This window comes from Gymnoscopelus braueri (assembly GCF_963280865.1).
Source record: "Gymnoscopelus braueri genome assembly, chromosome: 23".
NCBI classification, from domain to species: Eukaryota; Metazoa; Chordata; class Actinopteri; order Myctophiformes; family Myctophidae; genus Gymnoscopelus; species Gymnoscopelus braueri.
In genome coordinates this window covers 27,449,410-27,475,334 of record NC_137625.1, presented here as the reverse complement: position 1 = coordinate 27,475,334, position 25,925 = coordinate 27,449,410, and the positions used below count along the sequence as shown (strand labels likewise).

The following is a 25,925-nucleotide window of genomic DNA, read 5'->3' as shown; positions in this document are numbered from 1 at the left end:
CTGTCCACACAGGAGGCAACACATGTTAAAGCCCTGCGCCTTTGACCTATCAATCATCAATCCCCTCCTCCTGTGCCCGGGTAGATCAGTCGGTAGAGCGCTCATGTTTGAATTCCAGAGTTCTGGGTTAGATACCGGGCACCGGCAACTCCGTTAAGTACTGGGAGCTGACGGTAGGTGTGGCGCTACACCACAGCAATCCATCTCCCTGGTCTAGCGCCTTGTAAGGGGGATAGACGCCTTTGTTGCTCGGTTGATACCGTCAATAAGCCACTTCGACCTTACTTACTCCTACATGGAAAACATTCATGTTTTTCCTTTTTGTTTTTAAATCAACTTTTCCTCCAATAACACCCCGCTTCCATTCAGGATTCTATTAGCGGTTTAGTAATGCCGACTAATCCTCTGTGGTTGAACGGGGAAAACAACAGTCATTTTACACTTCCTTCTTCTATTCTTCACAGATCTGATCTCAGACCAGTGTTCTGCTGTGGTCCTGAGCTTTTTAAGGCTGGGCAGTGTACAGCTAACAAGTTATGGCTAACAGGCTATAAGCTAGTTGTCTGGCGAGAAAGAACAGACCACTAGCGACAGTATAGGCTAAGGGTTAGCAGGTTAAAAGCTAGCCATCTCAATAGCAATAACAGACAACTTACAGGCTAATGGACTAGGAGGCTGTTATAGCTACAGACTTACAACTTAAAGAGGAGGCTATTTAATAAGTAGATAGCTACAACTAATGTGCACATAAGACAGATTTAGCTGGCTAGGTGATCTTTAGGGGACCGTACCTATGTTCCCCAGGTTCTATGTTCCCCAGGTTCTATGTTCCCCTCCCCCCCCAAAAAAGGTTCTATGTTCCCCGGGTTCTATGTTCCCCGCTCAACCAAAAAAGGATTCTATGTTCCCCACTCATCCAAAAAAAGGTTATATGTTCCCCACTCAACCAAAAAAGGTTCTAAAAAAGGTTCTATGTTCCCCACTCAACCAAAAAAAGGTTCTATGTTCCCCGCTCACCCAAAAATGCAGGAAATGGTGAGACATTTAAAAAGGTTTAAATACATGTATAATTTATACCCATTAGTTATTTGTAATTTTTCAGTTTTTAAAGTGTCAAAATATCATGTTTTGAAAACTTCTTTGACATGACTCAAAATCTATTTAGGGGTGTCACGATACATTAATTTCACGGTACATATGATACGATACACGATATTGGGCTCACAATATCGATACGATATTATTATCATTTTTACTATCATCAACATTGGCCATCATCTTCAGTTTCAAAGTGCTTAATTTATAAAGCATATAAAAAAAGTTACTAGAAAAAGTGCTCCTCGGAGCACAGGTCTACGCCAGGTCAGGTACGTTATTGTGGCCTCCTGGTGGCGGTATAATAGGCCAATGTGAAAAGGGTGCCATTTCTTCCTAGGCCTTTCACGGCAATCGGACACTGCATTTATGATTTGTGGCATTTTGTTCCAAAAATGTGTTTTGCTAAATTAGACCTGCTGGTGGCGCTATAACAGGCCAATGTGAAATAGGTGGCATTTCTTCCTCGGCCTAGTGGGAATGTGCTTGTGAAATTTCACAGAAATTGCAAGCTGCTGCGTTCATGATTCGAGGCATTTTGTTCAAAACGGACCAATCCTGCAAACTTTGGAAGCCAACCTTAGCCAATCAGGATGGAATATGGGAAATCGGACAGATCCGGGTTGATCACATGACTATAGAGATACTGTGTACCGATTTGCATGACGTTTGGATAAAATCTGTGGGAGTAATGTAAAAAAATGGGTTTTGCACAAATTGGCCTCCTGGTGGCGCTATAACAGGCCCATGTGAAAAATTTGGGGCAGAGGTTCTGAATTGGTATCGAGGGAGTGTGTGTGCACAGTTTCACAGCAAGCGGGCCAATGGTGCCGGAGATTAGCTGGTAACACACGGACAGGACACACACACGGACGGACGGACGAACGGACGGACGGACAGGGGGTAAAACATACTCTCTCGCCATGCCTTTCCATATGACCATGATCACATGGTCATATCATATGACCATGATACTGACATGATACTGACCATGATACTGACATGACACATGATACTGACATGATACTGACCATGATACTGACATGTTACTGAACACGATACTGACATGATACTGACATGATACTGACCATGATACTGACATGATACTGACCATGATACTGACCATGATACTACCACGATACTGACCATGATACTGACCATGATACTAACATGATACTGACACTTGCCATGAAACTGAGCATGATGCTGACCATGACACTGACCATGATACTGATACTGATTATAAGATGTAACACTTTTCTCAACAATTTGACCAGTTATGGCCCGGACGGCTGGCGTGGCGGTCCGGGCACAGCGTGTCGCGGGTTCGACTCCCGATCCCGACGGACTTTGCTGCGTGTCACTTCCATCTCTCTCTCCCCATTTCCTCTCAGACTACTGTATACTATCTAATAAAAGGCAGATAAAGCCAAAAACAATTATATAAAAACAAAATCTTAATGTAACAAATTATTACGTTATTATATTATGCAAAAACCTGTTATTGCGCTATCGCTCATGATTTTATTACATTATGAGCTTTTATGACATTTAGTTTATTATAGTATGAACTGTTATTACGTCGTTATTACATTATCAGTTGCTACAAGGTGCTCTATATCACCAAGATGGCCACCAGGGGAAAGGGGCGGGCAAGTTTCTGATAGTAATTTCTCCCCATTATGTTCAGTTGTGTTTTTTCAGAGATGTTATTAATAATTGGAAATTAGAAATGTATGTTTCCAGCATTTTTGGGTGAGCGGGGAACATAGAACCTTTTTTTTGTTAATGGGGAACATAGAACCTTTTTTGGGGTAAACGGGGAACATAGAACCTTTTTTTAGGTAAAAGGGGAACATAGAACCCAGGGAACATAGAACCTTTTTTGGTAAGTGGGGAACATAGAACCTTTTTTGCGGGGAACATAGAACCTGGGGAACATAGAACCTGGGGAACATAGGTACGGTCCCATATTTAGCCAGCTAACAGCTAGCACATTACCAATCGGGTAGCTACAGATAGTATACTAACGGTTAGCCAGCTAATCGCTTGTTGCTCACGGCTAGCCAGCTAAAGCATCGTCCCCTTCTTCAGCATGGTACTCCCTAAAAAACAGGTGTTTCACCTGGGCCCGGTCCATTACATCCTACGCCACATAGTGTTGTGTGTCTGATACGCGGCTCAGATCGAGTCGTCTTGTTACTTTTTGGATAAGCTAGCAAAACCGTGACCTAGAAAGTTGTTTATTAAGCTAATCTTTGCCTTAGCCCCAAAGTTAAGATGGGAGACATTAGGCCTATCTATTTGTTTAAGATACACTTAGGTCTTTGCTCTTTCCATGTAACGCTACTGGTCGCCAGATAAAAACATTGGCATTGTACATTTCTGCAAACCACAGATACACTTTTCGACAATATAGACACTCAAATTCTATATGCAATGTCTAAATAGATTATAACTGATCGGTATCCAACTCAGATGGTGCCGAGTTAACAGCGCGGCCATCGCACTGGCTCTAGCACGCTTCTGTCGGTGCACCTGCCTTGTTGCTTTGCACTGCTACATCCTGCAAAACAATGCCCATCACGGTGTAACACCTGGTTTTCAAAGAGTCCCTTGTCAGCACCATATTAAACACACCGTGTCAGGGTGTGTGTGTGTGTGTGTGTGTGTGTGTGTGTGTGTGTGTGTGTGTGTGTTTGGAGATTGTCGGAGCTCAACAGGCAGGTTACAAGTGAGTCTGTTCATAAACTGTCTCACCACTTCAGGTTGTCTGAACTGAACACACCCCAAACCAGTTCACGCAGACTGTCCAGTTCTCACCCCACCAAGGTGCTGTGTCTTCTTGGCCAGTAGAAAACACCACGAGACAACTCTGGGGCAACTGGTCATATCCACTGGATGATGGTGGTTGGTTCTGTCAAAGCACAGGCTGTCTAAACCCCCAACTGTTTCAAACCCCACAGCCAGGTTTCAAACCCAATCCAAAAATGGGTTTATAAAACCAAACTGGTTTCTCTCCAGTTTTCTGCCTGACTGAAAACAGACCCAGTCCTCCCAGTGTGTCCAGTCTCAGCTCACCAGTTTGGGTAGAACCGTCCTGGTCTGGATATTTCCGTTAGCGTCGGTGATGTTGGCAAGGTTCGTCCTGGCCTTGGAGGAAGAATGAGGCGGTAAGGAAATGCCTCCCTCTCGTTTAGAGGAAGAGGAGGAGGAGGTTTTCTCGGCCGATGAAGAGGAGGAGGTGCCGCCTCCCGCGGGGGGTTTGGGGAGGCGTCGTCTGAGCCAGGGGTGTCGTAGGGCGTGTCCGGGGGTCATGCGGGTCGCGGGGTCCCAGTCCAGACACTGTTTGATGAAGTCCAGGAACAGAGGGTCGTCGCAGCCCTTCAGCGCTGTGCCCCACTCTCTGCTGGCCGGCGGCCCGCGGACCTTCCCTCTCCTGGAGCGCCCGGCGTTCACGACCACGGAGCCGTCCGGCAGGGTGGTGACGGAGCAGTAACGAGGAAAACCTTTAGACGACACAAAGTTCTTGGCCCTCTTGGAGGCGTCCAGCAGCTTCTGACTGGGCATGCCCAGTAGCTCCATGATGCACGCCAACTGGTCGGACTCGTCTTCGCCCGGCAACAGAGGATAGCCCGTTAACAACTCCGCTAGGATGCAACCCAAGGACCACATGTCTATGGGCATACCGTACCTAGAACCTGGATGAGAGGAGAGGAAGAGGAGACGAGAGGTGACATTAAAAAATAGAGATGTCAATAAAGTGTGTAAATGCTTTGGTTTTCTGTCATTATTCCACCACATGGATGAGTCTCTCACCCAGTATAACCTCTGGTGCTCTGTAAAACCGGGACTGGATGTAGGTGTAAACCCTCTGGTGTTCATAGCAACTGGAGCCAAAATCTATCACCTAGAGACAACAGAGAGAGAGAGAGAGAGAGAGAGAGAGAGAGAGGGAGAGAGATGGTGACGAATGATGTCTGTTTCTAGGCAGTCCCAGCAGCTGTTCAGGGCTCTTTTGTGTTCACTGAATGACGGCATTTTCAGCAGAAAAGATTGTGATGAATTAGGGAAAGATGTTGTGTTATTTCTACATGCGAAGGCACAAATTGATATATTCACAAAGGCAATTCAAGGTGCTTAAGGCATAAGAAGGCATTCAAAGACATTTTGACACAATACATTTGAAAGCATAAAACACAGGAAAATAAACAAGTTAAAAAGTTAAAACTCTATATTCTGATCCAAACTATAGAGTGTTTGTTCAGTAGCAGGGGTCTCCTCCTCTCTCCAGCTCTTTAATAAGCAGAAAGATACGGAATTATTTGTAAGCTGAATTTGTTTCTTAGTAAAGGGCAAAAATAAAGTAGTTTTTTTTATCTTGGATTTAAAAGTAGTTAGTGCAAGCCTCAGATCCTCTGGCAGTTTGGTCCAACTTAGTTTGTGCGGCATGATAACTAAATGCAGCCTCAGCCAGTTTTGACTCAGAGAACAGTCCCCATATACAGTATGCTGGAACCTACAGTAATGGGAAACAAAGGTGAATTGCAATACCATGCTCCAAAAATCTAACAACCATCACAGTATTTTTGTATGACGTACAGTACCGGTACATATAAAGGCAGCTCTCAACCGCACCGATTTAGTCCCGACTCGGCGGCGGGAGGCGTTGGAAAGCGTCTGCTGCCGGAACGACGAGGTCTCGACTCGAAGTCCGTCGAGTCGGGACCTCTATCGACCCGACGACGAGAAAACGAGCATGTTCAGTCTTTGGGCCGACTGGTAGTCGGCCCAAAGTTGGCCCGGTAGCCATGGGGTAGTGAAGAGGGGGGAGAGAGGGGGGTGAAGGTTTGGTCCGAGCTGGCTTCGGTGTTGCCAGATTCTGTGAGTGAAACAAGGAACCAGGTCTATGAAAACAAGCCCAAAAGAAGCGACCAGTTTCGCCACTTGAGCCCTATTATATCAACTATTTTCAAAAAGAATCTTGAAAGCAAGCCCAAATAAGCAACTAAACTTCAGAAACAAGCCCAAACAAAAGCAACCAGCAACTATGAATATTAACAAGCGACTTTACAGGAAAACAAGCCCAAAGTCGCTTATAATAATAAGCAGACCTGGCAACACTGGCAGGCCTGCCTGCCAGCTCAACGCATTAGCACAACAAAGTGCGCATCGGCCGACTGCTTTTGCTGAATTAAATGCCAACTTTTGCCAACAGACTACCATTCTGTTGCAGTCTGTTGTAGTCTGAAGTAGTCTGTTTGGTGGAGAGTCACCTTAAAGTGTTCATAGGGTGTGGGGAAACCCTGGGTCTGGGATCTCAAATATGTTCTGGCAATATGCAAGTGTTTTGGAAACACAAGCTCTTTTCCCTGGTGTCTAGTTTAACCACTTAAACCTAGTATATACACTAAGTTGACCGGGGTCTCCCAGGGCTCTGTAATCTGTACTGATTCCGCTCCTTTTTCCCCCTTCATAAATCTCTTTGCCTAAAATAGACGATCTGCAAGCTCATTCCATAAGGTAACCGGAAGACTCGCCCCAAAACACGCTCGCCCCCATTCTATATACCACCGGATTTGCTTAGAATACCACCGGGGCGACTGTGTTTTGGGGCGAGTGTTTTGGTATTCTTGCCGTTGTAGCGCTACGGTCGCCTTGGTAAACAAGGAAGTGTAGTGGATCAAATAGAATAACTTTTCGGTTATTGCATTGTCTATTTCTCACTTCAAATGTTTTCAAAAACATTCTTGAGAGCAACGTTTAGTTGTAAATGACATGGTGTGTTTGTTTACATGGCTGTCATGTTGGATACGGCATCAAATCAAGCAGCGCAGGTTGATATGAGCAGGTGCTCTGAGTCTTCGATTAGAAAGAGGTGTGCTATTGAGCTCATCGGTCATTATCCAGAAATAACACAGAGCTGAATTCAGCGATTGACCAATCAGAATAATGTGTGATAAAGGTCTACTACTACATGTAACAATCACACACGGGATGTAAGAGAAACACAGGGATAGAGAGAAGTTCTCTGGTATTACGCTAGAAGACACAGTTGGATCACTTACAAGCACAGACCAGGTAAAGCAACTCGATCTCCTTAATCCTTATTGTGTAATTATATTGGTAGCTACATGACAAGTGTTATTCAGCACACCTGTAACTTGACCAATGTGCATGGCAGATAGAAAGACAGAATAACTGACAAAGGTAAGACTACTAATCTTCCATGTATTTACTCCCCAGGCGTGAGTAATCAAAGATGTTTTAAGACAATAAGACGCAAGGATGAGGAAGATGCAAAACACCACAGGTGGCGAATAAATAAATGTACAAGCCTCAATAATTACACGTCAGTTGATTTGTTTTGAATTTACACTTGCAAGCAAACAGTGAGACAATGCAGAGAATATATTCACGCTTTTTCTCAATTCCAGGGGTCACAAGTAGAGCGCTGAGGGAGAAGAAATACATTTTTATCTTTCTTTCAGCATAAAATTATGGATTTATTTTGCATCTAATTTCAGATTGAAAGGGGAGCACCTGGCTGCATGTGTGTGAATATGGATGAATGGAGTTGTACCAGTAATGTTCCCATATGCACAGGTGTTGGAGCTTTTCATTAAAAAAAACCTAGAAAGAGCCTAGAAACCTAAATACAGTATATGTAAAATTAATGGAAGGTTTTCAACAACTCAAAACATCTAGTAAACCATTTTGTGCCGGCAAGCCCCACCTCATGTATATCTCAGGCCTGTGGAAAGCATTGGTAGTATTACCAGTTAGGGTTGAGGAACCAACATTGAGGAACCGGAATCGGTTCCATCACATTTGAAACCGTTTCCGGAACCGGTTTTATCACACTGTCAGTATGTGGACTTCACGTCTGCGATACAATTACAATACCGGTGGTTCTCAAACTTTTTAATTTCAAGGACCACCATAAACGGGTCCATTTTGGTTCCATGTGTACACTCTCAAGAGTTACAGACCTGTAAGGGTCCATTTGGAACCCCCTATAGGAATTGTTAAAGGGAACCGGACCGTTAAGGAACCGGAATCGTAAAAATCCTAAAGAATCCCAACCCTAGTACCAGTAGGAGTAGCGTTAGTATTAGCATCAGCAGTACAAGCAGCAGTACTAACCTTTATGCCACTGCGTCCCTGCTGTTTTAACAGGATGTTTTCAGGTTTCAGGTCACAGTGGATGATGCGGTTCTTGTGCAGAGAATCCAGACACTGGAGAATGGAGTGAGCAAACTTCCTGACCAGAGGCAGGCTGAAGCCCTGGAATTTGTTTTTCTTGATGAGTTCGTACAGGTTCATGCTCAGGAGTTCAAAGGTCATACAGATGTGGTTCCTGAAGGTGAAGTTCTCCAGCATGTGGATGACGTTCATGGACGAGTCCGTGTCCTGTTTCCTGAGGTGCTCTAGGATGCGGATCTCCTCGGCCGCCTGCCGGTGGAACCGCTTCTCGTTGCGGACCATCTTCAACGCTACGTGGGTGTGAGTCTTATGATCGAACGCCTTGACGACCTGGAACCAGGATGAGAAAAAAGGAGAAGAGAGTGAGGGAGAGCGTCAGAACTAGTGGAATCACCACCGCTCGAAATATTTTAAACTTGAGCCCTATATTTGTACTTCCTTGTATAACAGTGTAGTGTGAAAATAGAGAAAATAGCAGATCTACAAGCTCACATTCTGAGCTTGTAGATCTGCAATTTTTTGAAAACTTTCACCTATCATGTCATGACCAAAACAGAGACGCCAAGTTGAAACTGGTTAACCAGAAGAACCCTAGCATCCATATTCTGGATGCTTTTCTGGGGAAAACATTGGGCAAAAATAACAGATCTACATGCTTGATCTACATCTCGCAGACAAGTCTGAATAAAATCACGATGTATGACGGCGCTCCCTTCACTCGTTTGTTTGGTATAAGGTGGTAGTCTGAGCAGTCTTAAGTCAGTCTTTGTCTCGAGCTCTGATCATATCAAACATGTTTGATATTATCACACGTCGTTGTAGTCTTGACTGAAGTTCAATGACGTAAATGTTGTCAACAGCCAATAGGTGAGCTCTCTCAAGTACCAAACAGGAAGCAAACTGGTAAACAATAAAGCCGGCACGCCGCAGCATTGCAGTGATCCCGCTCTTCCCTTCTCTCATGCAGCGTGCGTGCGTGCGTGCATGCGTGTGAAGGAGGATTACTTTGTAGAGACGTTCACAAGTTCAGTCCAAGGATTAGGGTTTCAGGTAGGACAGGGCCAAACGACCTGACCTGTCCCATTTTCATCCCCTCCCCACCCACCCACCTCATCCAGGGACACCAATCACATACAGTACACACATACAAAAAAATGGACATAGGTACATTTAAAAAATAATAATGATAATAATTAGTATCAACCAGTCCCGGGCCGGTCCTGTGGCCACACCACACATATCGGTCAGATACCAGCCTTTCAAGTCTTTTCAAAGACTTCTAGTGTGAGAAGGTGTCAGACTTTAGTTTTTCAAAAGTCTTTTCAAAGTCTCAACTCACCTGTTGTTCATTCAAATCAGCTGATTTTGTAATTATCTCTCATACAATCCCTTACTTTTTCTGCCACGTCAAGTCTGAATAAAAATACATTTACCACTAAAATGAGACACATCAACACCCTTATAATAGTAACATTGTAGTAGTAGTAGTGTTTTGAGTAGTAATGCAAGTAATAGTGTTAATAGTAGTCAAGCTGCACTAGTAGTAGTAGTGTTAATAGTAATTGTAGTACTGGTACTGTTATAGCAGTAGCATTTTTACCTGTCCGAAGCTCCCCTTGCCAATGATCTTCAGTACTTCGTAGCGGTAGGAGATGTGGTCGTGCGCTACGTGGACGTATGACCCCTGGTCGTCATCAAAGCCACTGTTATTAGCCCCGCCCATCACACCTGAGCGCTTTTTGGCATTTGGACCAATGAAATACACTGGAGACATAGAGAGAGACAGAGACAGAGGGGGGTTGGAATTGCTAGTCTTTAAGATGACCAGTAGTGTCATTGTAATGGTCCATTTATAATTGATATTTATCATTTGTTGAATTCATACTGTATTCGTTCATGCATGTATTCGTTGTGCTGTATTCGTTCATGCATTTGTTGACCTTGCTTGCCTGGTTCATTGGACAAAGACTCATGGGACAAAGACGTAAGAAGTAGTAAGAAGTCTGTCCTCCTTACTATTGTTGTATTAGGCCTGTCCTCGTCAACTTGTTAAGTCATTAATTTTCCACTTTGCTACCAGAAAGTTGGCAAAGGCAAATAAATACCAGTGGTCAAATCTGGTAATCTGATCTGATACCAGAGTTTACGAGTTGTGACGTATCATTATAGCACATGGTGGACGACTGGTAAATAATGACCCAGGATAATGCCCATATAACTTCCATTAATCTAGCACAATGGTTGCAAATTATTTTAACAGCCTACGTGTAATGACGGCAAACAACAGAGTTTATGCCAGGCTTCCATTTACCATTTACAACTTGCCAAGGGCGATGTCATTGGTGAAACTTCTATTGTTCATAGACACATTTACCAGTTGCTGATGACCACCTGCACTCAACACCTGATAAATACAACCTGACAATGTGACTTCAGAAGTTTACGAGGGCCGACCGAATGCACCATAAGTCCTCTCCTGTATGAGCTCTGACCTCAGCATGTTGGTATATGAACTCTGACCTCGGCATGTTATGCAGTTACATAATTACACAAATAAATCAGGACAGAGAATGCCCCTTTAGGCTAGTGGATAAGATGTCGGCTTTCCATGCGGGAGACCCGAGTTCAAATCCCGGCCGTCACACATGCTCTGAGGATATTTATTTCCTGTTATCACTTACAAGTTAAATAAAAATAAACAGACTTCATAGTAATAATGACTACACCCCCAACGATGCGTTAATTCATTGATAACATCTGTGTCTGTCATGACATCACTGCAGAGGTGCGTTTGTTTTATGCACTGGAGAGAGTTGCAACACTATGTTGGTATGAACGCTGTCCTCATGTCTATAAATGGACTCGACTGTGTAAATAAAATCCACCCAGCCCAGGAATCAAACCTGTTTTGACAGCAGTGCAGATGTGTACTTATCCAATTAAATTGGACCAACTACAAGGAACCCTTCAATTTGGTGCAGACCAACCTAGGGCTTCATGTTTGCTCTTGCTGTGTGCATTTTGTGTGGGTATGTGCACGGGTGTGTGTTCCACATGCGTGTAACAGCTGCTGCTGTTCATGTCTACGTGTGACTCGGTAGGCCTGTCACAATTATTACATAAATGTTGCATCAGAATTAATTTTGAGCTAATCGCAATTATTTTGCATAATCGTCAGATGTACAGTATGTTGCGAGATTGTAAATATAATGGCCTGTTTTGGCCATAGCACATTATTTATTTAGATTATTGGTACCGGTCATTTCTTAGTTTGTACAAAGAGCTAAGAAACGTTTCAGCGAACACAATTAAATCATCATCACAATTATTTGTATGACAATTCATCGTCAACGGAAATGTCATGATCGTGACAAACCTATGAACCTATTGGTTAACTCAGGCTATTTACTCTTATAATTACAATATAGATAAAGAGTCTCTCGCGCACACGCACACACGCACACGCACACACACGCACACCATACCTTCAGGGAAGCTGAAGACCTCATGATGTTCGAAGGAGGAGAGTTTGGACATAAACTGCTTCATGGCCTGATCCGGGGTCATGGGGGCGGCCTTCGACTTGCTGTCCGTCGACTTGATTGACGTGCTGCTTCCCTGGCGACAGTGGGCGGGCTCTGAGGATGATGATTGGCGGTCAGGCAGAGGAAGCGCCGGCCTGGAGCCACGCGGAGTGAGCCCGTTAGGCTGCGAGGTCAGAACCGGACGCTTGTTGCTGTTCTCCTCAAACAGCTGGGTCACCTGGGCCTGCTGGGACCCCACCTGAGCGTGTTCCGACATGGCAGGTTTAGAACCTCCCTACAAAAAGAAAGGAAAAACAAAGATAGAGGTTCATTCCTGTTGGGTTATGACTTGAACACGGAGGATAAGGAGGACTCCCAATAAAAGAAAGAGAAACAAAGATAGATAATAGATTGTGGTGTGGAAGGTGGACGGGACATGACGTCATGGTACACGGTTGGAAAAATACATAAATACATAACAAATTGCCATCTTAATTATTCCCTCAACCTAATAAAGAAAGCTAAAAAAAAGTAACAAAAGTGGCCATTGACATCACTTAGCCTTGCATAGACAGAACAGCTCGGCCTACTCCGCCTAACAAACTGCCTCTTCAGGAGCTCTCTGACGGTCTGGTTATGCAAGACTAGATACCACTTAGCAAAATGACTTAGGAATAAGTTACCTGGCAACACAGACACATGATCTAGTTTGATACAAGCGGGTTAAATGTACTCAGTCATACTGTTCCATTAAACTTTCGGTGTCATACAGTTCTAAATACAGTACACTGTAAACTGTTATACAACTTTACCGTTATATAAAACTGCTATACGGCATTCAACAACCTCATTGGCCTCTAGTTCTGGCCTCTAGGCTCTGTTAGTCAGCAGCACAATTGAATGGGTTTGTATGTTTGATACAGCAGCAGAGTCCGTACAGCGGGTGCTACACTACCATGCTGAAAAGGTGCCTAATGAAGAGGAACACTGGCTTTTATTGTATTTTAAATTTTGAATAGCAGATCTACAAGCTACGATGCGACACATTGTGAGCTCGTAGATCAGCTATTTTCCCTATTTTTGAATGAAATCAAAATAAAATTGATATTAGCGTCACAATGCTATAATAATCATCCCAATATTGATATTGAGGTATTTGTATTTGTGATATTTGTCCATACCTACATGGAACAGAGTGAAAACACTGAGCCAGTTTACTACCCTCAAACTACAGGCCTCTGAGCAGTGTTGATTTTGACAGCAAATGTTGATTTAGTTTTAGTCATGGTCTTTTGAATGAAATTCTGTTTAGTTTTAGTCCTATTTTAGTCATCTGAAATCAAATGTTTTAGCTTTTGTCTAGTTTTAGTTGACTAAACATCATAAGATTATAGTCGACTAAATCTACGTTCTTTTTTGTCGACTAAAATGTATTTTGGCGGAGCCTTGATGGTGTTGTAATGGTGTCATAATAGCCGATTTTACACTTGGTTGCATGCTGAAAATAGCAGATCTACAAGCTCACAACGTGTCGAGCTGCGACGCGTTGTGAGCTTGTAGATCATTCTGAACACACCCGAACACAACCAAAACATAAAATGACTTGACTTTTAGTTCTACTGGATCAACTGGATAGTCTAGTTTTTATTTGTCGACGAAATTGTCAATATATTTAGTCTTAGTTTTAGTCATCGTAGCTTAGTTTTTATTTTTATTTTATTTAGTTTTCGTCAGAGAAAAAAGGTAGTCGACGAACATTTTTCGTCACAGTTTTAGTCAACGAAATCAACACTGCCTCTTTTACCAGCAGATCTGAAAACTGACATAATTTCTACACTCTCTTTCTGTCGCTTCTCTCTCGCTCTCCTGTATCTCCTCTAGTCTCCTCTCTCTCTTTCCAGACAATGTGTTTTGCTATTCATCTCTGCTGCCAGGGTAACCGCTGTCATAGGAACAACAACAGGGGATTGTGTGATTCCATGCTGCAGCAAAGTGGATGGAGTTAGTGCTAGTTTGCTCACTCTGGTCCAGTGGCGTAAAGTACGTACATGTACTCAAGTACTGTACTTAAGTAAAATTTGGAGGTATTTTTTACTTTACCAGAGTATTTCCAATTGTCTATACTTTTACTTCTACTCCACGTACATCTCAGAGGCAAATATCGTACTTTTACTCCACTACAATTATTTGAAAACTTACTTTGCAGATATAAATTATCATATTATAAAACATACATTAACCACTTAAGCCCTATTTTTATATATAGGCTATTTGAAAATAGCAGATTTACAAGTTCACAACGTGCGTTGTGAGCTTGTAGATCTGCTATTTTCAAACATTTTAGTACTTTTACTTTTGATACTTTAAATACATTTTGATACAAAACCTTTGTACTTTTACTCAAGTAAATATTTAATTCCGGACTTTTACTTGTAACAGAGTACTTCTACATTGCAGTATTGATACTTTTACTCAAGTAAAACATTTGAGTACTTTTTCCACCACTGCTCTGGTCACTCTAAGGTCAAAGAAGATTTAAAGATTTACACAATGCACACACCCCTTTACTGGCCATATAATCCAACTACTTTAACTACTTACACCTTATAGCATCGTTATTTTTGGGGGGGAACGTTTGCCACCGACAGTAGATCTACAAGCTCACACAATGTGTTTTGCGATGTGACATGTTGTGAGCTTGTAGACCTACTGTTTTCAGTGAAGAGATTTGGTGTGGAGAGGAGGGAAAGAGCGGACCAAAGAGTGGGTCAACAAAGCATTAGTTTACTAAGTATAGAGGGTTTAAGTGGTTAGTGGAGAGCTGTGTGTGTGTGTGTGTGTGTGTGTGTGTGTGTGTGTGTGTGTGTGTGTGTGTGTGTGTGTGTGTGTGTGTGTGTGTGTGTGTGTGGTGTTCCGTATTGTGTCGTTATGGCAGTACTGCCTCTGCCTTGCCCAAGGGTTAATGAATGAACTGGGTTGCAAGGGTTTTATTTGGAGTGCTAATTGTATTATTCATGTAGGCTGCTAGTTCTATTCCTGCCTTGCCAGAACAGCACTGCTAACACAACACACCCGCTTCTCTCTCTCTCTCTCTCTCTCTCTCTCTCTCTCTCTCTCTCTCTCTCTCTCTCTCTCTCTCTCTCTCTCTCTCTCTCTCTCTCTCTCTCTCTCTCTCTCTCTCTCTCTCTCTCTCTCTCTCTCTCTCTCTCTCTCTCTCTCTCTCTCTCTCTCTCTCTCTCTCTCTCTCTCCTCCCCCCCCCCCCCCAACAGGTGTGGGTTCAGCAGCAGGTCATGATAACTGACAGAAATAGCTGGAGACACACACACACACACACACATTTTGGAGACCAGGCCCCTTGAGGGAAAGGGACATTTTCATGGGCAAAAAATTGTTAAAAATGTTTCCCCGGAAACATTGCTTTTGACATCCCCACAAGGATATCCCCACTAGGATCAAACTAAGCACCATTCAAGGCTCCGGCCTTTGCATAGGGTGCTTTTAATTTAATGATTTACATAAATACTTGATAAGCAATTGTAAAAAAAAAAAAAAAGGCATTACTAAACAATTTGTGTAGAATTCCGAACTACTGTCACATCGTTCATGTTCTCTATGGAACTACTGCATACTGTATATGCTGCAGAGCATCAATGAAAAAAATTAAAACATGTGGCGAGTTCTCAGTAGTAAGTAGTTCCAGCTACAAACTAGCTACTGTAGTTACCATTTGGATAAGCTACCCTTTACCTGCCTCAACATGTCCACCGTGGCGTGGTGTTACCCCATTGAAACCGGGAACTAGGGGTGTGCCGATATATCGTCCCGCGATATATCGCGATACGTTTTCGTGATGATATGTATCGTTTTGGGGGAATTTTTGTTTTGTTTTTTACAACAATAATAATCAGCCATGCAAACAGCCCCGAGGTGAAAAGGGTGACAACATGTTGTTGTTTTTTCGGGTCAGGTGTCACACTATTGCCCTATTTGGATTCAAAACGGCTAGTGTAGCTGAAAAGCTACAAGTTTGCATGTCTGAATAATGCAAAAACAGAATTATTTATTTGCATTTGCTTTTTTTCTCACCCATATATTTTCATAATAAAAAAGTGCGTATCGTATCGTATCGAAATCGTATCGAAGTTGTGAGCCCAATATCGTATCGTATCATTTCGTGAAATTAGTGTATCGGCACACCCCTACCGGGAACGCATCTGTGTAACCACTTACACCATTATTTTATACTTTGAAAATTTGGTGCAAAATCTTTTTTAAAGCAAACATTTTTTACTCGAATCTTTGCCTCTGGGGATTCTACAAATGTCTTCTAAATTCTAACAGTTTTTTGTTTTTGAAAAAACATATGTACATATGTATTTGTATTTGTCCGCGGACCCCCCCCCCGCCCCCCCCCAAAATATTTTGTTTCAGGGGCCCCCAGAAGCAAGGATAATAACGATTATCGTCCAATCCCTATTGTAAATTATCACCCCTTGTGTATCCCCTCTGGAATGAGCTCCTTTTTCAGTATAAGCAGCACATCATTCTCGCCATGGGGATTTTCGTTAGTGTCACTAAATTCTTTAGCGTGAAAACTTTCTGTCATACACTCTATGCTATGCACTCTCCGAGTTGGCTAATGCCAGTGGTGGAAAGTAACTAAGTACATTTACTCAAATACTGTACTTAAGTACAATTTGAGGGATTTTGACTTTACTGTAGTATTTCCATTTTTCTATACCTTTACTTTTACTCTACTACATCTCAGAGACAAGTATTGATACTTTTACTTAAGTAAACAATTTGAGTACTTTTTCCACCACTGGCTAATGCTAATCTGTTGCCTCCTTCGACACATGCGGTGTCGGGTTACTATAGTAATGTGACGGCTTGCTGTCAATGAGGAATAGAGATGAGACAGCACGAATGGAGAGGTATGACTTGAATGTTGAATCAATAGCGTGTTTTGCTCCGCATCGTGTAAGTGTGATTGACATTGCAACTGGGATTGTTCAAAGCAACTAAGTCAACACGTGAATGCAGTGAGACATCAGCGCAATAGTCATTTTGAAACTGGATTGCATAGATGTATGAATTGAACCATTCGTTTTACTTATTGCATCTATTTTCGCTGTGCTTTGAATGATTCAATTTGTAGTGAGGCATTGAGTTCCAAAAATTATTTCTTTCTGGCATATCGATGATGACATGTATGTCTATTGTCTACTGTGTATATGTACCATGTGTGCCTGCATGTGTGTACATACACACATTTCTAAAAGTTTCATTTCACATACAAACCACTTTCAATCTGGTGTCTCTAATCTGGGCCTGTCATTAAAGGCAAGAATTTTCAAAAATGTAAATTTTCACAATTTATCATTTTCACAAAATGATAGATTTTTCTAAAATAGCTTTGCATCCCAGCACGCTGTGAGCATGTAGATCGGCTATTTATTTTTTTAAGTAGCACAAATGTCCTCTCTCACACACACACACACACACACACACACACACACACACACACACACACACACACACACACACACACACACACACACACACACACACACACACACACACACACACACACAAGATCTGTGTGTCAGTATGTGTGATTGTGTGGTCACCCCTCAAACAGCCTGCTGCCACACTAATTTTAGACCATCAGATATGTGCTAACACACACACACAAACACACACACACACACACACACACACACACACACACACACACACACACACACACACACACACACACACACACACACACACACACACACACACACACGTGACTTTGTTCCATGCAGCAGAACATACAGGTCTGTCATACTGCAGCCTTTACATTACTGTAACTGTACGTGACATGATGTTATCAGGCTAAAGCATTTCTAACAATAAACTAACATTTTAACATGTTTCCAAGTTGGAAATTTACTTTGACCCCTGACCCTTTACTAGACCCCTGAGTCAGACCAAAACAGGCAGTAGAGTATAGGTTTATGATTAATAATATCACATTTACATATCCCCTGCCTGCAACACAAGATATTTCCATATAAATATATCACCATTTGTCATTATGACACATAAATGCAGTCCAATTACATATGGCCTGAGTTACAGTTAAACTGCTCCATATTGGCTTATATACAGTATATACTGAATTAATATTTGACCCAGTGGAAGGAATCTAATACCTAAAACTATAATTATTATCGTTATTATTACGATTATTATTATTATTATTATTATTATTATTATTATGCTATTATAAGTCTGTCTGCTTCTATCATGGTTACAAGTAACCGTGTACATTAGAGCAATAAGGCATGTAGAAAGGGATATCTGTCTGTATTTCATTACCACCAGTGCTAATATTATGCTATTATAGTTCATAAATATATTAATAATAGATCAGAATACATTACAACTGCAATAATATTTGTCAGTGTAGCGGTGCATTTGTGTCCTTACAACCAGGCTATAAACCAATCAGACTTTTACAGTGCAGTGGCTCAATGCTATTCTTAGCATCAACACTGGAACACACCTGCTAAGATAGATAACATCTGACCTTTACAACATACGCTATGAGCGCTATCTGCTGTCTAATGTATATTCTACTGTCTGTCCGATGCAGAATCTACTGTCGGAATGGCTGTTGTGTCTAATGTATATTCTACTGTCTGTCCGGTGCAGAATCTACTGTCTGAATGGATGTTGTGTCTAATGTATATTCTACTGTCTGTCCAATGTAGAATCTACTGTCTGAATGGATGTTGTGTCTAATGTATAGTCTAATGTCTGAATGGATATTGTGTCTAATGTATAGTCTACTCCAGTGGTTCTCAACCTTTTCAGGCTGTGACCCCCCCCCAAAATAATCATATTTGAACTGGGGACCCCCCACCCTGACAAGCACTTGAAATGTAGGAGTTGAGGCATTACATTTTCGGTTCCACAGATATGTATTGTGAAAATAGCAGATCTACAAGCTCACAACGCGAGGCGTTGTGAGCTTGTAGATCGGCTATTTTCACAATTGTTGCCTCTTTCTTATATTGACAATTTGGCCAATGTTTGACCAGTTTTCGTAGTAAAGTTTGTTGATTAATTTTGATGCAGTAATGGTCTGTTTTCATTTAATTTTTTATTTTATTTTTTATTTTTTTCAAGGTCCTTAAATTGTCACTTTACTGTTATCTGGGGACCCACCAAAAATCATGTGGGGACCCCCCTGGGGGTCCCGACCCACAGGTTGAGAACCACTGGTCTACTCAACTGTATAGTCTACTGTCTGAATGGAGGTGTTGTGTCTAATGTATAGTCTACTGTCTGAATGTATGTTGTGTCTTATAATATATTATGGTCTACTGTCTGAATGGTGTAATGTGAGTCATGCATGATCATCTGGAGACAGTGATGTAATGCAATGTGATATGGTCATAGCTTGATGTTATTCCTGTATTTTCTGATGTGTTTGATGATGACTGAACAGCCTCCAAGATATCAACCTCAATTTGGCAACAACATTTTACTGATGTACTGTATTGCGGTCATAAGTCCAATCACAAATATTTGAGATAATCGCAATTATTTTGTCATAATCATCATAATCGTTTCCATGTTTAAGAAATGTTCATACATAAAAATTGCTGAAATAGCAGATCTACAAGCTTACAACGCGTCACTTCGTGACGCGTTGTAAGCTTGTAGATAAGCTATTTCTGCAATTTTTACCTTTTTTTAAGTATAAAATTAATAAATGTCAGTCATTTATTTTTCATATTTGCCTTGTGCATTTTTTTTGTTTACGAGGCAAACATAAATGTATTTTTTATTCATAATGTTCCAATAATGTTCCAGGTGTTATTTGAGTGACAATTAATCGTCAACTTAAATGTGTAATCGTGACAGCCCTAGCGTGTGTGTGAGTGTGAGTGTGTGTGTGCGCACGTGTGTGTGTGTGTGCGCACGTGCGTGCACGTACCGTCAGAGGGTTGTTGTTGTGGTGGAGGAGGGGCAGGCTGACAGGGGAGGCCGTTAGAGACACCGTCTCACCCCCTTTACCTGACAGACCGACGGACAGACAGACAGACAGACAGACAGACAGAGAGGATAGTCATTAGAATAACGTCTTCTCCATAGACAGCAGGTATCTTATCTCAAAATCACATCACGTTGTGTCAGTCAAACCTGTTTGACTGCCCACAGGCTGACAGTTTACAGGGAAACAACTCTCTCAACGGGTCGAGCAAGCAAGGTTAGGGGTTCCACTCCCTGTATAGCTCAAGGGTTGGAATGGGGGGTAAGGCCCTGCAACATTAAAGATGTGCCGATACCAGTTTTTCCTCCCTGATACCGGTACCCACAAAAATCCTTTGAAAAAAGCAGATCTACAAGCTTGCGACACGTTGTGAGCTTGCAGATCTACCTAGTACAAAAATCCTTGGAAAATAGCCGATCTACAAGCTCACAACGCGTCGATGCGATGCGTTATGAGCTTGTAGATCGGCTATTTTCAAAGGATTTTTGTACATGTTATATACGCTTGAAAACTTGTGAAATGGGGCCTTCTGCATGATGAGCGCTTTTACTTTTGGTACTTTAAGTACATTTTGATACTGATACTTTTCCGGACTTTTACTTGTAACGGGTCCATTTGGTTCCATTTGCACACTCTCAGAGTTATGGGGGTCCAAATTATAAATATTGAGAACTGTTCTAGGGATAAATAAGAATCCCATTAATAATTGTTAAAGTGCAGCTGCCTACAAGCTAAAATAATAGTAAAATAATAATGTAAATAGTACAGTAAGAGTATAAAACATGTAGTGCAACATCAACTGAAGCATTCAAAATACAAAATAGTTGATGACTGTGAAAGTGAAAGTCCGGAATTAAAAATGTACTTCAGTAAAAGTACAAAAGTATTGGTATCAAAATGTACATAAAGTCCAAAAGTAAAAGTACTCATTGTGCATAATGTCCCATTTCACAAGTTCAAAATGTATAAAAGATATAATAGCCGATCTACAAGCTCACAATGCGACGCATTGTGAACTTGTAGATCTGCTATTTTGAAATGGACGAAATGTATATAGGGCTGAAGTGGTGGTTAGTGTGTTTTGTAATAATAATAATCTAAATCTAAAAAATCTAAATCTAAAAGTAACTAGTAACTAAAGTTTTCAAAGAATTGTAGTGGAGTCAAAAGTGCAATATTTGCCTCTGAGATGTAGTGGAGTAGAAGTAAAAGTACTGAAAACTGGAAATACTCCAGTAAAGTAAAAAATACTGTACTTAAGTACAGTACTTGACCACTGTCCAGGAGGGATACTTGTACATCAATTTGCCTCGCCCTACGGAAACAGGAGATAGGCTCCTGACCTTATGGGCCACATGGTAAAGGCTTGTACTTACTTAGTTACTTATAGCTCAATGGGTTGGACAAAGCAATCACATTACAAACCCATGGTAATGAGGTATGAGGTAACACTGCTTCTGCATTTTAACACTAATGTAAGCATTTAACCACCGAAGCCCTACATAATTCATCTTACAACTATTAACCATCAAAGCCGTACATAATTCATCTTGCAACTATTAAGTCTAAATAGCCAATCTACACGTCACATTCACGGCGCGATGTGAGCTTGTAGATCGGCTATTTTCGAACAATGTTGATATTTTGTACCAAAATAGGGATGCCAGGTAGGGCTGTCACGATTACAAATTTAAGTTGACGATTAATTGTCATACAAATAATTGCGATTAACGATTTGATTGTGTTTTTGACGTTGATAACGACATTTCTGTTTGGCTTTTAGGCTTTGAAGTTACACATGGCAAATATGACGCATAACCTAAATACACAAAGTAATGACTGACCTATTTAATAACTTTATACTTAAAAAAAAAACGTTGATAGTGGAAATAACAGATCTACACAACGCATCGCATCGTGACACATTGTGTGCTTGCAGATCTGCTATTTCCACTGTTTTTTTTTAATGTTTGAAAATATGAACCTTTTTCAACATGGAAACGATTATGACGATTATGACAAAATAATTGCGATTATCTCAAATAACTGTGATTAGACGATCATGTAATAATTGTGACAGGCCTAATGCCAGGTTGAAAGTGTTTAAGACCATACAGTGCCAAATGGACTACAACTCATGCATACTTTACATTACTGTGCCAACAATTTCCCAAAGCAGTTTGTTGTTTGATTTTGTAATGAGTAAGTATAAGTAAATAATTATGGAAGAATTACCAGAATACTTTTTTCCCCTTTCATGTGATAAACACACTTTTAAATTATCTGCTTCTCCAGCTAATTCACATTGTCATGAAGAGGTCATGGACGTTTGAATTTAGTCTGTTAACAACTTAAACCATACATAGTTAGTTCAGGTTAGTTGACTAGGGACGCACAGGTTCAAGTACTTAAACAATCTTTTTTCCGTTGACTACTTTCGCCGCAACTTTTCAAATCAACTTTCAACTGCATTAAAATCCAACCACGACAACACAACCTCAAACCAGCGGGCCAACATTGTCCATTCTCAAACCTATGAGTGGCCTACAAACTGACAAAAAGCATGTTGGAAGAGAGAACCACAGGCACTTAAAATAAAATCTCTGTACTGAAGCCAGGAAAGCTTTCCCTGAATCTGCCATTGGCTGACAAGAAGGTTATGGCCACAAAACACACACAAACACACTGAAGGGACTCCGTAAACAAACTGTCCCAGAAAATCACACATTAGTCTGAGGCTAGTAGGAATGCAGGAAGGTTGCTTCTGAATGTGTTGCTTAAATGTCTTCCTACCTTTCTGTTAAAAACATAGAGAGAGGGGAATAAACACAGTTTTTCCCTGGTGTTTCACTGCAGGTGTATACACAGTAAAATCCTTTATCCATTTGTAACTCCGAGATTGCACAAATCTAACCAAATAATGGACCCTTGAATCTGTACACACTCCGGGGTTAAACTAAGTTAAAGTAATTGCAAAGTACACTGAGGGGGTCGTGAGGATCTCTGGAGCTAGACCAAGACCCATATGACCCTCCCCTAACCATGTGTCTGTTTTGTTCAGTGGTGGAAAAAGTACTCAAATGTTTTACTTAAGTAAAAGTGTCAATACTGCAATGTAGAAGTACTCTGTTACAAGTAAAAGTCCGGAATTCAAAATTAGAGTAAAAGTACAAAAGTATTGGTATCAAATTGTACTTAAAGTACCAAAAGTAAAAGTACTAAAATGTTTGAAAATAGCAGATACGCTACGTTTATATTTATATCTGAAAAGTAACTAGTCACTAAAGTTTTCAAATAATTGTAGCGGAGTAAAAGTACAATATTTGCCTCTGAGATGTAGTCGAGTAGAAGTAAAAGTATTGAAAATTGGAAATACTCCAGTAAAGTAAAAATTCCTCAAAAGTGTACTTAAGTACAGTACTTGAGTAAATGTACTAAGTTACTTTACGCCACTGGTTTTGTTTATTTTATATCATCATTATTATTAATTACATTAGACCTCAGCAGTGGTAGTGTCACAGGACTTAACCCCTATTACTACAGATCAATAAATAGGTTACACCAGTAACCAGTACATAAATCAGTACATAAATCAATAATAACTTGTATGAGGACTTTCCTTGTCATTACATTCATCTTGAAGGGGGAACATATAAGCAGATAATGAAGCGTGTTGTTGTTGTTATTGGTTATAACTGTCTGTGTTGTTCACAGTGGTGGAAAGTAACTATGTACATTTACTTATGTAATGTACTTAAGTACAAATGTGAGGCATGTTTCTTACTTTACTGGAGTATTTCCAATTTTCAGTACTTTTACTTCTACTTCACTTAAATCTCAGAGACAAATATTGTACTTTTTACTTTTTAGTTACTAGTTACTTTGTAGATTTTGATTATTATCACAAAATTCACATTAACCACTTCAGCCCTATGTACATTTCGGCCATTTGAAAATAGCAGATCTACAAGCTCACAATGTGTCAATGTATTGTGAGCTTGTAGATCTGCTGTTTTCAAAACATTGTAATTACATGTCATACATTTGAAAACTTGTGAAATAGGACAATCTGCATAATTAGTACGTTCTACTTTTTGGTACATTTTGATACCAATACTTTTGTACTTTTACTCAAGTACATTTTGAATTCCAGACTTTGACTTCTAACAGAGTATTTCTGCATTGCAGTATTGATACTTCAGTAAAACATTTGAGTACTCTTCCCCACCACTGGTTATCATAAGTAAGTCATAACTGTGTTATAACTGTTCGTATCGCAGGGGGCTTATAGAGCCGCTTCCCTCTGCGGGGTCTCTCCCCTCAGGAAACCCCGAGGCTCCAGAGGGCCCGTTAGCATGCTGCTAATGCTAAAAACACCTCAAACCACACCTAAATTACACATTTAACTGGCAAAACACACACATACGACACATTTACACGCAATACAAACGTTACAGACTCATGCCGTTTATATAATTATACATGTTAGTAATGTTAATACGCGTAGTTACTGGGTTACTACAGAACATATAACGTTAATACACATTATTATGGAATAACCAGCGTGTTGCTCGACAAATATGACGTGTTTTCAACCAAAAGGACGTCATTCCAAAGGAGAAGGACGTCAATTAGACACATTTCATGTGTTTTATTCAGTGGTGGAAGAAGTACTTTTTTTTTTTTTACTTAAGTAAAAGTATCAATACTGCAATGTAGAAATAATACTCCCATTACAAGTAAAAGTCCGGTATTCAAAATGTACTTGAGTAAAAAGTCCAAAAGTATTGACATGAAAATGTACTTAAAAGTAACAAAAGTAGAAAGTGCTCATTATGCAGAATGTCCCATTTCACAAGTTGAAGTCAAATGTATAAAGATCTTTTGAAAATAGCAGATCTACAAGCTCACAATGGAGGCAAATATATGGGGTTGAAGTGATTAATGTATGTTTTGTAATAATAAACAAAATCTACAAAGTAACTAGTAACTAAAGTTGTCAAATAATTGTAGTGGAGTAAAAAAAAAAAAGTACAATATTTGCCTCTGAGATGTAGTGGAGTAGAAGTAAAAGTACTGAAAATAAACTGGAAATACTCCAGTAAAGCAAAAAAAAAGAATAACCTCAAAATTATACTTGAAGTACAGTACTTGAGTAAATGTACTCAGTTACTTTCCACCACTGGGTGTACTGTTAGAGGGCGGTGTGTCTCACACAGTGCAGCCGGGCTGTGTTAGGGGAGAGGCGGGGAGGATCAGGCAGGACTCACCGGTAGGAAGGAGCTCGGAGGAGCATGAGGGGGCTTTCTTGGTCAACATGGCGCCGCTCCTCCTCTCTGTGGTCTCCGATCTGTGCCTCACACAAATAGATAGGAGACCTCCTCCTCCTCCTCGATCCTCCACTCCTCTCCTCCTCCTCCCCCCATCTTCTCCTCCTTCTCTTCGGATCACTCCTCCCCCCTTTCCTCTGATCACCAGGCCACAAATAGAAATGTAGAGTCTCTGGATGCCATAGCCTGGAGAGACGGCTGCGCTGCGATTGGCTGGTTGTTGTTGGTTGCCAGGAGACACGTGTTGCATGGTTACTGCGCTTGGTCGTTTGGTGATTGATTGATTGATTGATTGATTGATTGATTGATGATTGATTGATTGATTGATTGATTGATTGATTGATTGATTGATTGATTGATTGATTGATTGATTGGTTGGTTGATTGATTGAATACTTTATTAGAAGTTTGCAGAAAGTACAGTTCAATGGTCAGCTAATAGGAATAAAAAAAAACAAGAAAGCCATTGGCTTGTTTCTATTGGGGTCCTTTGTACTCAATTCATAGTGACATTAAATGACAGACAGTTATACACTATATGCAGAACACCATATAAGCAGTTGTTGTTTTTTTAAGAAAAAAATATATATACAGGAAACAGTTCGAGGCGGGTGGGTGGCTCTGGGTTATGACTTTTACAGGGGCAGTTTCAAATTGCGGCCTCCTGAAGGTAAGGGTGGTTTTGAAGGAGAGTAGGGTTTTACACTCCTTCACGACTTT

General features: G+C 40.9%; 2 protein-coding genes across 2 annotated transcripts in view; both read right to left on the bottom strand.

Annotated features, from left to right (window-relative positions):
* Positions 1–24,136, bottom strand: part of LOC308079380 (ras-related protein Rap-1b) — a 323,403-nt gene extending 299,267 nt beyond the window's left edge. Inside the window, exon 1 of the mRNA XM_080420843.1 lies at positions 24,132–24,136. The gene's annotated coding sequence lies outside the window, so the exon portion shown is untranslated. The remainder of the gene's footprint in view (positions 1–24,131) is intronic.
* dyrk2 (dual-specificity tyrosine-(Y)-phosphorylation regulated kinase 2) lies at positions 868–25,275 on the bottom strand. The gene is made up of 7 exons (XM_080420834.1): positions 25,147–25,275; positions 19,820–19,899; positions 11,787–12,120; positions 9,902–10,065; positions 8,242–8,631; positions 4,915–5,005; positions 868–4,796 (listed from the first exon to the last, which is right to left on the bottom strand). The coding sequence occupies exons 1-7, from the start codon at positions 25,193–25,195 to the stop codon at positions 4,168–4,170; spliced, it is 1,737 nt and encodes a 578-aa protein (XP_080276960.1). The 5' UTR covers positions 25,196–25,275; the 3' UTR covers positions 868–4,167.
* Between the last annotated feature and the right edge of the window lie 650 nt (positions 25,276–25,925).